This window comes from Cheilinus undulatus, linkage group 12 (genome assembly GCF_018320785.1).
Source record: "Cheilinus undulatus linkage group 12, ASM1832078v1, whole genome shotgun sequence".
Classification (NCBI taxonomy): domain Eukaryota; kingdom Metazoa; phylum Chordata; class Actinopteri; order Labriformes; family Labridae; genus Cheilinus; species Cheilinus undulatus.
The window spans coordinates 49,809,304-49,822,717 of NC_054876.1; the positions used below are offsets into that span (position 1 = coordinate 49,809,304).

At 39.8% G+C, this 13,414-nt stretch overlaps 2 protein-coding genes across 2 annotated transcripts; both read right to left on the reverse strand.

Moving 5' to 3' along the window:
• Nucleotides 1–3: 3 nt before the first annotated feature.
• On the reverse strand, nt 4–1,380 carry LOC121518835 (olfactory receptor 2A12-like). Its single transcript, XM_041801480.1, has one exon. The coding sequence runs from the start codon at nt 943–945 to the stop codon at nt 4–6; it is 942 nt and encodes a 313-aa protein (XP_041657414.1). The 5' UTR covers nt 946–1,380.
• Nucleotides 1,381–7,145: 5,765 nt separating this feature from the next.
• On the reverse strand, nt 7,146–10,009 carry LOC121518335 (olfactory receptor 5AR1-like). Its single transcript, XM_041800581.1, has one exon. It carries the CDS (start codon nt 8,458–8,460, stop codon nt 7,510–7,512), a length of 951 nt encoding a protein of 316 aa, XP_041656515.1. The 5' UTR covers nt 8,461–10,009; the 3' UTR covers nt 7,146–7,509.
• Between the last annotated feature and the right edge of the window lie 3,405 nt (nt 10,010–13,414).

Below are 13,414 nucleotides of genomic sequence, written 5' to 3' on the forward strand. Positions count from 1 at the left end.
TCATCATCTTCCCTCTATTTTCCTCCTGTTAAATAAAATCCAGATTTTCTCTCTGACTGCTTTGATTTGCAGCCCGTAGATGACGGCGTTCATTGATGGAGGAACCACGTGGAACAGGATGGACGCCATCTTCCTCTGGTCGGAGAGGTGAGGGAACCGATGGAAGACCATGATGATGTTCCCTGATAGGAGCAGGATGATGTAGACCAGCAGATGTGAGCAGCAGGTCTGCAGGGCCCTCCTGATCTGAGCCTTGTTCCTACTTCTCAGACACACCATGGCGATCTTCAGGTAGGTGATCACCACGCTGCCCAGGGAGCACGCCATCAACGCCATGCCACTGCTGAGGCCGTAGATGTGGTTGACGAGAACATTTTCACAGGACAGCTTAAACAAAGAGGCGTCATCACAGAACGGGTTGTTCACCGACGTCCTACAGCGAGATAAGCGGACACACAGCGCTATGAGGGTTAGAACCAAAATGAAAGATACGCCCCACGCCGATGCCGACAGCGTCACCACCATTCTTCCAGTCATGACGGCAGAGTACCGCAGAGGGCTGCAGACCGCCATGTAGCGGTCAAACGCCATGATGATGATGACGGTGTGAGAGACGCCACCGTGAAAGTGAGCACAGAAAGCCTGAAGGACACATTCGCCGTAGGTGATGAAACGCTGGGATAGAGGAGTGAAAACCTGAGCCAGGACCGCAGGAATGATGGCCGACGCCCCAAACACGTCGTTTATACTCATGTTACAGAACAGCAGGTACATGGGCTCATGGAGGCTCCTCTCCACCAGGATCAGGACCACCAGGCCCAGGTTGGACACCACGATGAAGACGTACATGAGGAGGAGGAAGATGAAGGCGGGGATGGAGGACTGTGGGCTGACCTTTAACCCTTCAATCTGCAGAACATCCACGTTAAACGTCTGATTGTCCATGAGGGATCCTGCAGGAAATCAGGGCAAAGTTCATCTGTTACTGGAATTCAACTCAAAACTTCTAACTTCCATAAACAACCACAACTCCAAAAAAGTTGGCACACTTTTAAAATGTAAATAAAATCAGAAGTCAATGATTGTCAGATGTCAAAACCCCAGATATGATTCACAACAGAACATAAACAACAGATCAGATGTTAAACTGAGACATTTTAACATTTCATGAAAATATTAGCTCAGTATAAATCTGATGGCAGCAACAGCTCTCAAAAAAGTAGGGACAGGGTCATGTTTACCCCTGTGTAGCACCCTTTCTTCTTTAACACCAGTCTGTAAACATAAAAGTGAGGAAACAGGCACTAATGCAACCCCAGACCATCAGAGATGCAGGCTTTAGACCTGAGCCAGGAGAACAAGCTGGATGCTCCCTCTCCTCTTTAGTCCACAGGACACGGCGTCCAAGGTTTTCTCTGACCACAGAACAGTTTTCCATGTTTCCTCTGACCACAGAACAGTTTTCCATGTTTCCTCTGACCACAGAACAGTTTTCCATGTTTCCTCAGTCCATGTTAAATGAGCTTTGGTCCAGAGAAGACGGACCACGCTGTTTCTGGATCCTGTTCACATATGGCTTCTTCTCTCCATCATCCAGCTTTAACTGTCATTGGTGGATGGCACGGCCAACTGTGTTGACAGACGATTTCTGGAATGTTCCTGAGCCCATGCAGTGATTTCACTACAGAATCATGCCTGTTTTTAATGCAGTGGCCCCTGAGGGCCCCTGAGGGCCCCTTCAGCCTTGTCCCTTGCTCTCAGAGATTTCTCCAGATTCTCTGAATCTGTTGATGATATTATGGACTATAGATGGAGGGAGATTCAGAGTCTTTGCTATTTACGTTGAGGAACATTTTTCTGAAATTGTTCCACAGTTTTAAGACTCAGTTTTTCTCAGATTGTTGAACCTCTGCCAATCTTTACTTCTGAGAGACTCTGCCTCTCTAAAAGTCTCCTTTTATACCCAGTCATGTTGCTGACCCGATGATAGTTAATCTAATCAGCTGTAAAATGCTCCTTTTTATTAGTACCATTTACTTCCAGCCTTTTGTTGCAGACACACAAAACATTTGGAGCATCAGAAAAGGAAGAAGAGCCAGGACTGTTGAGCAGCTAGAATCCTACATCAGACAAGAATGGGAAAACATTCCTCTCCATCAGCTGGTCTCCTCACTTCCAGATGTTTACAGACTGCTGTTAGAAGAAGAGAGGATACTATAAACATGGTCCTGTCCCAACTTTTTTGGGATGTGTTGCTGCCATCAAATTCAAACGGAGCTAATATTTTCCAGTTTAACATCTGATCTGTTGTTTCTGTTCTGCTGTGAATCAAATATGAGATCTGACAATCATTGACTTCTGTTTTTATTTACATTTTACACAGTGACCCAACTTTTTTGGAATTATGTTTGTATTTTTAGATATTGGACTCTTGATTTTGTAAGCTTTAATCATCAAGAGTCAAATCCCTGAAAGTGAAAGTAGTTTGTGTGTGATGGATGTAGAATATGTGGAGGTTTAACTGTTAATGATGTCCTAAGTTTTTTGAGCTGTGCCTGTAGGTTTAGTCCAGTCAAACATGTTTATGGCACATTTAAAAACAGCTTATATTGTATTATAATAGACATAATATTATAATACAGACAGGTAGATTCATCACAGAAGAGGAATAAGTCGATTTTAAAGAGACAATAATATTAGCAGAGTAACAGCGAGTCAGGGAACGTTTGATTTAAAGACCTTATGAGAAAAAAGAGGAACTTTGAGCTGTCAGCATCAAACTAGAACATTTAGCAGCATAAACATAAACATATGTTCATATCATTGTTGGAAAATATTTTCCCTTCCTAGGAAATGTTGAGCATCAAACTTTTATTTTCTGTATTTTCCTCTGCTCTATAGGGCTGGGAATATTAGCGAGCAGTCATGGCTGATTTTAACCCTTTATTTTATGCTTTATACCAGTGTTTCTCAACCCTGCTCAACCAAAGAGCCAAACTGTTGAAAAATACCTTTAAGAGCCACAATCTAAGAGGTAAGGTGGTAAAAAATGGTCAAAAAGCAACAAAACTGGAAAGGAAAAAGTGGAAAAATAGTCTGGGAGTAGCAAAAATGGGTGAGAAGTGACAAAGAAATGAGAAAAAAAGTGACTAAAATGGGCAAAAAGAAGGGAACAAGTGATATGTAAATGCAAAAGGTAGCTTAAAGGGACAAAAAGTGGCAAAAGAGGGGAACAAAAGGGAAAAGGTGGCAAAAAGAAGAGGCAAAATGGCCAAAACATATGAAAAAAGGGGCATTTAATGTCAAAAGGTAGCTTAAATGGGTGAAAGTGGCAAAAATTGTGAATATGGCAAAAAGTGTTTCCCTTTTTAAGGGAAAATATTTAAAATTAAGACATAAAAGAGTCACATCTGGCTCCAGAGCCACACGCTGAGTGTCACTGCTCTATAACCTTAACTGCATCATATGTCATACATGACTTTGTGAAACTTTTCTCCAGTAAACATGATCAATAACTCCCCAAATAATGTTCCTATACAATCTGATAAATTTAAAAAAAATCCCTCCAGTGGATTTAGAATTGCAAGAAATACATCAAATGTGCACACACACAAAAAAATAGTGTTTTTATTTGTTTCAGTTCCAAAAAATGAGGAATTTCTGGCTAATATTTGAGATATGAGGCTTTTAGGAGTTTAGCTCTGAAATGAAGGCATATAATTCTTATTGCATGTTTTATTGAAGGCCGGTTTAACATGATCTATGTTTGCATGTTGCTCTGTAAATAAACCTCTCTCCTTGTTTGGTGGCAGCATAAATCACAGATGTTTCACCAAAATCTCCAGAAATATTTAGGCATTGTTTTTACATTTGAACTGACTCCTAGCCATCACTCTAGGATTTAAAGAATTGATAGCAGCATTTTAAACAAATAGACATTTCTGCTTCAGCTGAAATGTGAGAAAAGACGATTATTCATGAATGATAAGACAGTAAAATGCTCACCTGTTGCTCAGGCATTATACTGCATGCATTAGAGAACACCTAAACCATCCCCAAGCCCGATCCTTTTCATATTCTAAGTCTCAAATCTGATATTTAGTAGTTTTATCACATTAAATCTAACTAGAATGAAGACATCAGTCTTGTTAGAGCTCACACATTTCTCTGTTCAGCATCAGCGTTAACACCAGAGTGAGCTTTACCTCGGCTGATGTGAACGTCCTCCAGACCGGCGAGACTTTATAAAAGCTGACTCAGCAGGCATCAGTGATGACGCTCATGCCTGACTTTACTCATCAGACTTTCCCAGATGGCCCTGTAGCCAGGGAAACCTCAAACCTAACAATAAAAATCATTATTTCAGGGCTACAGCTCTGCTGTGTGGAAGCTGTGTGAGTTTATATCTGATATCAGTGAAGATACACTCAAACAAAGCTGGACTAGTAGTGAACTCTGGCCAACCAGTCCGGGACTAGGCCTCATTATAGAGCAAGGAATACTGGTAGCACTAGCAGGGCCAAACATGGCTGCTACAGGGGTGACAAACTCAAGGCCCGGGGGCCAAATCCGGCCCACAAGATGATCTGATATTTCTGTTCTAACTGTCCCATCAGTCTGGGGTCTGCAGATTTACTCCAGTATAAAAATGTGAACTTATCCTGATGGTTTAAGATTTCCTTGTTAAGTCACAAAATCTGAAAAAGTAAGGAGTAAAAATATTTAGATAAGAAGTCAGGAATGTGGGAAAAGAAATTAATTTGTGTTTTAATTTCACATTTTTAATTTAGCATCTCAAAATTAGGACTCAAACTTAGGATTTTGACTTTTAATTTCATACTTTGAGCATCTCAGCTCATTATTTTGACCTCTAATATCATATTTTGAGCTTTTAAATTCATAATTTAAAATTTGAAGTCATGTTTTGACCTTTTAAACTGGTTATTTTGATTTTATCTCATATTGTCAACTCCAAACTTTGACTTCATAATCCCATAGTTTGACCTTTAAGACTCACAATTTAAAATTTGAATCATATTTTGACTTTTAATTTCATGACTACAAATTTTATTTCATATTCTGACCTTTTAAACTCATGATTTTGACTTTTTTTTCTAGTATATTTGCCTTTAAAAACATTATTTTTCAATTTCAATTTCATGTTTTGACCTTTTTAAATGAATAAATTTACTTTTCTCAGATTATGAGATTTTAACCTCAAATAATTTATCATCAGTGCAAAGTTTTGTTTTGTTTTGTTTTTTGTTTTTTGTTTTTGTTTGTTTGTTTGTTTTTTCATATTTTATTCCTGGTGAAATGAGGTTGATGGTTTCCGGTTATAAAGGTGACCCTGTTAGGCCCTCAGGTTAGTCCTGAATCCAGAATCCGGCCCCTGCTGTGACTGAGTTTGACACCCCTGATCTACTAGTACTAATGTAGTTTGTTTACCTTCTACTATCAGGGCTGAACATGTCTACTAACAGTACTAGTGGCATCAGTGGACTACCAGTAGACCTGTTTGGCCTGGTCGTCTACTAGTGAGACAACATTGACAACTAGACCTCAGACAGAGGGCTTCATGACAGGCCTTTATGACCAAAAAATCTTCTTTAATGTCAGATTGAAAACAGATTTCTACAAAGTAATGTCAATAAATAAAACTCATTAATGTAGAATAAGTTACTGCATAAATATTCAGCTAATCTAAAGTGGCTAAGCTAATCCAACAGAGCTCCAGACAGTTGGTGCTAATAGTCTCACAGTTAGAGAAATGAGGATCAGCTGAGGTCAGTGAATGTGTCTCAGTGATTGTAGTATAAAGACACCTGTGGCTGGAAGGTCCAGTCACTGGTTCATCAGTATTCATAGCTACCATTACACCATCAAGACAAAAGAACACTCAGAGAAAAGGTCATTGAAAAGTCTGAGTCAGAGGATGGAGACAGAAACATCTCCAAGTCTCTGAACATCCCCCAGAGTTCAGTTAAATCCATCATGAAGAAATGAAGGAATATGTCACATGTGTAAATCTGCCTAGATCAGACCGTCCTCACACACTGAGTGGGCGTGCAAGAAGGAGACTAGTGAGAGAGGACACCAAGACACCTATGACTACTCTGAAGGAGCTCCAAGCTTCAGCAGCTGAGATGGAGAGACTCTGCAGACAACAACTGTTGGCCGGGTTCTTCACCAGTCAGAGCTTTATGGGAGAGTGGCAAAGAGAAAGACACTGTTGAAGAAAACTCAGATTCAATCTGGACTAGAGTTCACCAGAAGGACTGTGGGAGACTCCATGGTCAAGAGGAAGAAAGTTCTTTGGTCTGATGAGACCAGAATGGAGCTTTGAGACCATCAGACAAGACGCAAACACTGACATCACCACGAACACACCATCCCCACTGTGGAGCACTCTGGTGGCAGCATCATGCTGTGGGGATGCTCCTCAGCAGCATCATGCTGTGGGGATGCCTCTCAACAGCCGGCCCTGAAGGCTTGTAAAGGCGGAGGATAAAATGGATGCAGAAAAATATAGATAATCTGCACAGACTCAGTGCTGTGATGGTAGCAAAAGGTTAAAAATATAAAACTAGATCAAAATTGCAATTGTGCGGGGATGCTGAGAGTTGAATTGTGGAAGAACCGCTGAAAATAGCCAAAAGCACAAAAATAACATAAAATAGCATAAAATGGCATAAAAGTAGCTAAAAATGGCATTCAATAGCTCAAAAAGGATAAAAAATAGCAGTAAGTAGTGTAAAAAGCTAAAAATAGCCTCACAATGGCGGAAAAAAGCTAAAAATAGCTGAAAGTAGCCTTAAAGTAGCTGAAAATAGCATCAAATGGCCTACAAATAGCTAAAAGCAGCATTTAAAAAAAAGCTGAAAATAGCCTAAAATAGCAGAAAATTGCATTAAAATAGCTGAAAAATAGCTTAAAGTAACTTAAAAAGTTTAAAATAGCCTACAATAGCCGATAATAGCCTAAAAGTAGCAGAAAATGGCTATATTTTAAAAATTATAAAAGTTAAAAATGAGAAAAGTCATAGCAGTCGAATGACAAAGACAGTGAATTTTTGAAAGTTTTAACATGTCAATACGACAGAGTATGAAGGAGGAGATAGCCGACGCGGAAGAAGAATAATAAACAAAATGGCTGACGTGAATATCAATAGTGTGGTTACTAAGCATCCCCACTAATAAAAATGTTTCATTCAGTTTTATCTTCATGTAATTGAAATATGAAAATATGAAACTGTAATACTGGTGGCATAAAGTGATGCTGTGCAATCAGCTCTCAAACCATTTAAACAGTGTTAAAGGGATAGTTCACTAAATAACAATCAAAAACATTGTCAATCACAGAGCTGTAGCACCCTGTGGTGGCCATCTTTCTTTCTTGTGTCCCGTTATTTCATGTCCTGTGAATGTGACCAGCATCTTTACACCACCAGGATCAAAGCGTGTTTTAATAAAATATTTTACAGACTTATTCTCTCATTTGAAGCTAAAGTCATCTAAGCAGTAGCATAGTCCTTTGTTTCCGGCCCAGTAGATCAATGATCTTCAGTCTGATCGCTTTGATTTGCAGCCCATAGATGATGGCGTTCATGGAAGGAGGAACCACATGGAACAGGATGGACGCCATCTTCCTCTGGTCTGATAGGTCGGGGTAACGATGGAGGACGGTGATGATTCCCCCTGAGAAGAGCAGCAGGAGGAAGACGGCTAAATGTGACGCACATGTCTGCAGAGCTTTGCTGATCTGAGCCTTGTTCGAACTCCTCAGACACACCATGGCAATCCTCAGGTAGGTGAGCGAGATGCTGCAGAGGGAGGAGCCAAGGATGATGACGGCCGTGCCGAGGCCGTAGACATGGTTGATGAGGAGGTCCTGACAGGAGAGCTTGAAGAGGGAGGGGTTATCACAGAACGGGTTGGAGATGATCCGTCTGCAGCGGGTCAGACGGTAGGTCAGACCCAGGAGGATGGTGACGAAGACGAGGGCCGCCGCCCAGGCCCCCAACGACAGCTTCACCACCATCCTGTTGGTCATGACAGTGGCGTACCGGAGGGGATCGCAGATCGCCACGTAGCGATCGAACGCCATGACCATGAGGACGGAGTAAGAGGCACCAGCGTGGAAATGAGTGCAGAAGGCCTGGATGGCACAGTCGATGTAGTGGATGTAGCGCCGAGACATCGGCGTGAAGACGTCAGAGAGAAGACGAGGAATGATGGACGACGCTCCGAACACGTCGTTAACATTCATGTTACAGAACAGCAGGTACATGGGCTCGTGGAGGCTCGTCTCCATGGCGATCAGGACCACCAGGCCGATGTTGGACACCACGATGAAGACGTAGATGAGGAGGAGGAGGATGAAGGCGGGGATGGAGGACTGTGGGCTGACCTTTAACCCCTCCATCAGTAAAACATCTGAGTTTGAAGACAAGTTGTCCATGATGAAGGCGTCTGGAGAGAACAGAGAGATCAGCCAATCAGAGCACGGTCAAACACGCCAGTTAATAATCTTCAATGATCAACTCCAGCTGTCAGATTAGAGGGGAGACATCATTAAAACGCAAAAACACTGAAAAAAATAACTTTATTATTTGACAAATCCACACAGGAAACCAGCATTGGTTCCCATCCTGAGGTCTCAGAGGGTGTGGGGTCCTGTTTGCTCTGAGGCTGTAAAATTAAAAGGCACAAATTAAAAAAAAAAAAAAAAATCATGATTAGAAAAATAACATTCGACCACATATTAGGACCGCCTTAAAGATAGAAGACAATAAAGAGGATCTGCTATGGGTTCCACCAGCTGTGCGTAAGTTCAAACGTAGCCTAGTCTGAACGTAAGTTCTTACTTCACGCTCTACTAACATTAAAGGTGTTGCACCAGCCGTGATAGTTTCAGTGTAGGTGTCAGTTATAACTTAAATCTTACATCTTACTAGGTGTAAAGTCCTCCGTAGAATACGTCTGTCATAGTGTTAGCTCCAAAAGACATAATGACCCAGAGGACTTGAGGATTTTACCAGAAATCTGGAGTCAGCAGTGCGTTCTCCATGATCAGTAACACTGTTGTTTTCCATGAGTGCAGTTAATTTCCGCCGTCCTCTGTTAAATTATCTCGTGTTATTAGTCATTTCACCTCTCGATATCAGTGTAATTTATACTGGCTCTAGCTGTAGGCTTCACAATACTCACATATACAAAACGCCTTGTCTTATTTTTCATCCACACTGAATGCTGTTTGATGATTTACGACAGTTAGCAAACGTTATTTTTAGCCATTGGCATCTGTAGCAAACACAAGGTTAAAAAATGCTTTTCAGTGATTGGTTAAAGTCAGAGAATACGTCACATCTGCCTCAATATTTTGGTTAGTTTGGACGTAAATCTCTACAAGTTAAGATCGACGTCTCTGTGGTGCAACTGAACAATGACACAACTTCAGTTAGAAATTTAAACTAGTTTCAACGTAGGGCTTAGTGTGGACTTTACACCACAACTTAAGGCAGAAGTTACGCACAGCAGGCGCAACAGGCGACTGAATATTAATGAGTAAAAAGTCACTAATTCTAAAACTATAAAGACCGATATTACAAGCAACCAAACTCAGAATTTCAGAGTTAAAAAGCCATAAATTGTGACATTATTACTCAAAAAATGTAATGTTTTAAAGTCAGACATTTATGACCTGGTTACAGGGCGTAGCTAGGGATTTTGGGCCCCCAGAAGGAATATCACACAGGGCCCCCCTTAACCGGCTAGCCAAATTTACACATATCTCTGCATTTTAATGTATTTTTGAACCATAACTTCCCCATCTATGATCAGCATTTTCTCTAGGGTTAAATTAAATTTACTTGCATTACTTTGCAGCGCTGGATTACACCGTTTGGATATTTTTAAGGGAGGGGCAGGGCCCCCAAGTATTTTATTTCATTTATTTCATTCTGTTTCATATAGATTTCAGTCTGTTGGCCAATTAATGTATTTGATTTTGATTCAATAATGACACTAGTTACTAAGAAAAATATATAAAAACCCACTTTTCATTGCAGGCTCCTCAAGGGCCCCTCCCTACCAAGGTTATTATAGTTAACTAAAACAACTAAAATGTAAAAATAATTTTAATTAACTGAAACTAAATAAAAACTAAGCTTTACAAATAACACGAAAACTAAGTAAAACTGTAGTGTTTTATAAAACTAAACCTGGAGAGAGTAAAACTGCCTGATCTGATTGGTTAATACTTCACATAATGATCATTTCAGGTCTCCAGCTGTATGCAAACATTCAAATTAAATAATTACAGTGAAAAGTGAAGAACCCTTTTGGGTGTCGGCCCTGGCAGGTTCCCACATTGCTGACAAAACTAAAACTAATAAAAACTAAACTAAAATGTAGCATCTTTGCAAAATAAAAACTAAAATAAACTAAAAAAACAAACATCAGTAAAAATGAACTAAAACTAAACTGAAATTCAAAACAAAAGGTTAAAAACTACATAAAATTAAAACTAATAAAAAATCATAAAATATTATAACCTTTCTCCCTGCTGTGGGCGCGGGTGATCAGTACCCACTAACAAAGGACAACCTGATGATTTTAGTACTTCACTTCCTGCCCCCTGGTCGAGGTCGCCCCACCGCAGAGGTCTGCCGGATACCTCTCCAAAGGTTGGGACCTGCTGAGGCTACGCATGTGGCATCACTCCAGTCACTGAGTGGCAGAACGTTCCAGGAATTACAGAGGTAAACAGTAAACTGCTTTATTTCAGCTGAGACCAGACCAGACCAGATCCTCAGCTGATAGTCTGTTTACAGACATGTGGAGCCGTAACTGTGCGTTAATAAAGACACAAGAACAAGATGGACTCTTACAGCAGATACAACAACCACGAGTCTAATCTGAACCACTCCATTCTCCTTCCTCTGACCCTAACCCCTCATCACCTGTTACATCATATTTGATACATACTTTTATGATTCCTCTATCTAATCAATATGATCATAAAGTACAAAAAAAAAACTTATGAATATAACCTGAAAAATGATAAAAATGCCCTCAAGTGGATTATCAGTTACCAAAAACACCTAATGTATCAAACGAGATAGAAAAAAATATAAATATGTGTTAAATTTTATGGAAGTGTGGATTTTTTGGATTTCAGTAGAGAGTGAAATGAACATTTCAGTTCTAAAAAATGAGAATTTTCTGGCTATAATTTGTGTTTTCAGGCTTTAATGGGTTAAAGGAAAAATTCAGCCAATCCAAAGGTGACAAATATATTTATATATATATATATATATATAAATGTTTTATTGTTTTATAGGAAATAGTCCAGAGAATGTTTGTGCTGTTAGTGATAAATGTATGAAAAACAACCAAAATGATCACCTTTGCAGTTAACTATTTTTTTGACTGTAGTTTTTATCACCTCCAATTTGATCTGAAGTTTTTTTAGTGCCAGTCTTCCTGATAAACTCCAAAAAAGAAATGTTTTTGCAAAAATAATGATGAATGAGAGTTTCAGAGCACAACAGAAGATCAGAGTTCCTTTTTGACTTGCAGCCGTTTCAGATTTAGAAAGCAGATTCAGCGCGCAGAGGCCTTCAGAGTCCTGCTGTAGATCAGATGATTTCACTCTTTAATCGTCCATGAAAGTTTTAACTTTATAAAAAGGTGTAAAAAATGAGAAATAACTTTATTGTTGAGATAAATAAAACTGTGATGGTCCTGTAAAGGGTTTTATGTTTGCTCACATTATAAAAATCAAAGTCTAACCACATTCAAGCTCAAAGATAAACTCAGAAAAGTCTGAACATAAAATCTCTATACCAGCCACTCTGTAACATTTCTAGTTTTTAGTGACTGGTTTTACAGCTTGGCTCTCCTGCAGGCAGTCTAATATAAAATATGAATATTAAGTTTAATAAATTAATTCAGCAAACATGAATTTCAAAATAAAAGCAGCTGTAAGAAAGCTGCTTCATGCTTGAAAACACAAACCCCCCCTCAAACCAATTTTAGCAGTTAAATGTGTAAAATGATCTCTGCCTTCTTCTTTATTTCATCAGTGCATATTTTACTGCTGGCTTAAGTTTAATTTGTTGATGTTAACATTCAGTTTATAAATAAATACATAAAATACATGGATATAGTCAATGTAATGTGTCTAAACAGCAAAGACAAACATTATTATGGTGTGTGAGTGAGTGTTGGGTTTACCTCAGTAAATCTCCTCCAGAGAGAACAAAGATGGCCGTGCAGAGGTTTTTATCAGCTGATTGAGCGACTCTTAGGTCACGAGGCAGTGACGTTCACAGCCTCTTTGGTACGTAAAAGGCCCGTCCTTCACTGGTGGTCCCGAGGGAATCCATCGTTTCAAGCCCAAATTAGAACACAGGTTTGGGGTATTTGTGCCCTGTTAGACCAGCTCTGTGTAAGTTCTGTCTTAAGTTAAAGTCCACACAAGAGCCTACAGTGAAACTGGTTCAGTTATGACTTCAGCTGAGTCACTGTTTTGTTGTACCACAGAGACGTAGAGTTCACCTGAACCAGAAGAGCTTAATGTCCTAACAAGTGCAAATATTGTTGCTAATATGAAGATTTAAATTAAAAATGTAAAACTCTGCCAAGAGGTGAGAGTGCCACAGCAATACCTCTGATTGGTGGAGGCTACTCAGGTAAAATGGGCCTGATGCTCAGGAATAATGGGCCTGATGCTCCTGTAAAATGGGCCCACTGCTCATGTAAAATGGGCCCACTGCTCATGTAAAATGAGCCAGTACTCATGTAAAATGGGCCTGATGTTCATGTAAAATTGGCCTGATGCTCCTGTAAAATGGGCCAGATGCTCCTGTAAAATGGGCCCACTGCTCATGTAAAATGGGCCCACTGCTCATGTAAAATGAGCCAGTACTTATGTAAAATGGGCCTGATGTTCATGTAAAATTGGCCTGATGCTATTGTAAAATGGGCCAGAAATATCTGGTGCAGTAACAAGGCTATCTGATGTGCAAATTTAAAATTAAAACCTTCTCAAATATTGCATATTCATTGTGCAACTACCTAACTTTAAATTGAAATAACAATAAAAGCAACAAGGCAAAGTTGTAAGATTTCCTCATAAATCAAAATTTTTGTGAGACCATATGTACGTGCAAAGTTTCCCGTGAATTCAGAAATGTTAAGGGCCTCAAAAGTCCACGCAATGACGGCAAATGAGGAAGTAAAGCAATCCCAGCGATTACAATTAGGTCCTTGCACCACTCGGTGCTCGGGTCCTAATAAAGATACTTGTTTCATTGATAAGAGTGGTTATTGTTTAGGTCAAATTTCAAATATGGTTTTCACAGCTTCACTTCACAATTGACCATTATTTTGCTGACCTCCATGGGCCC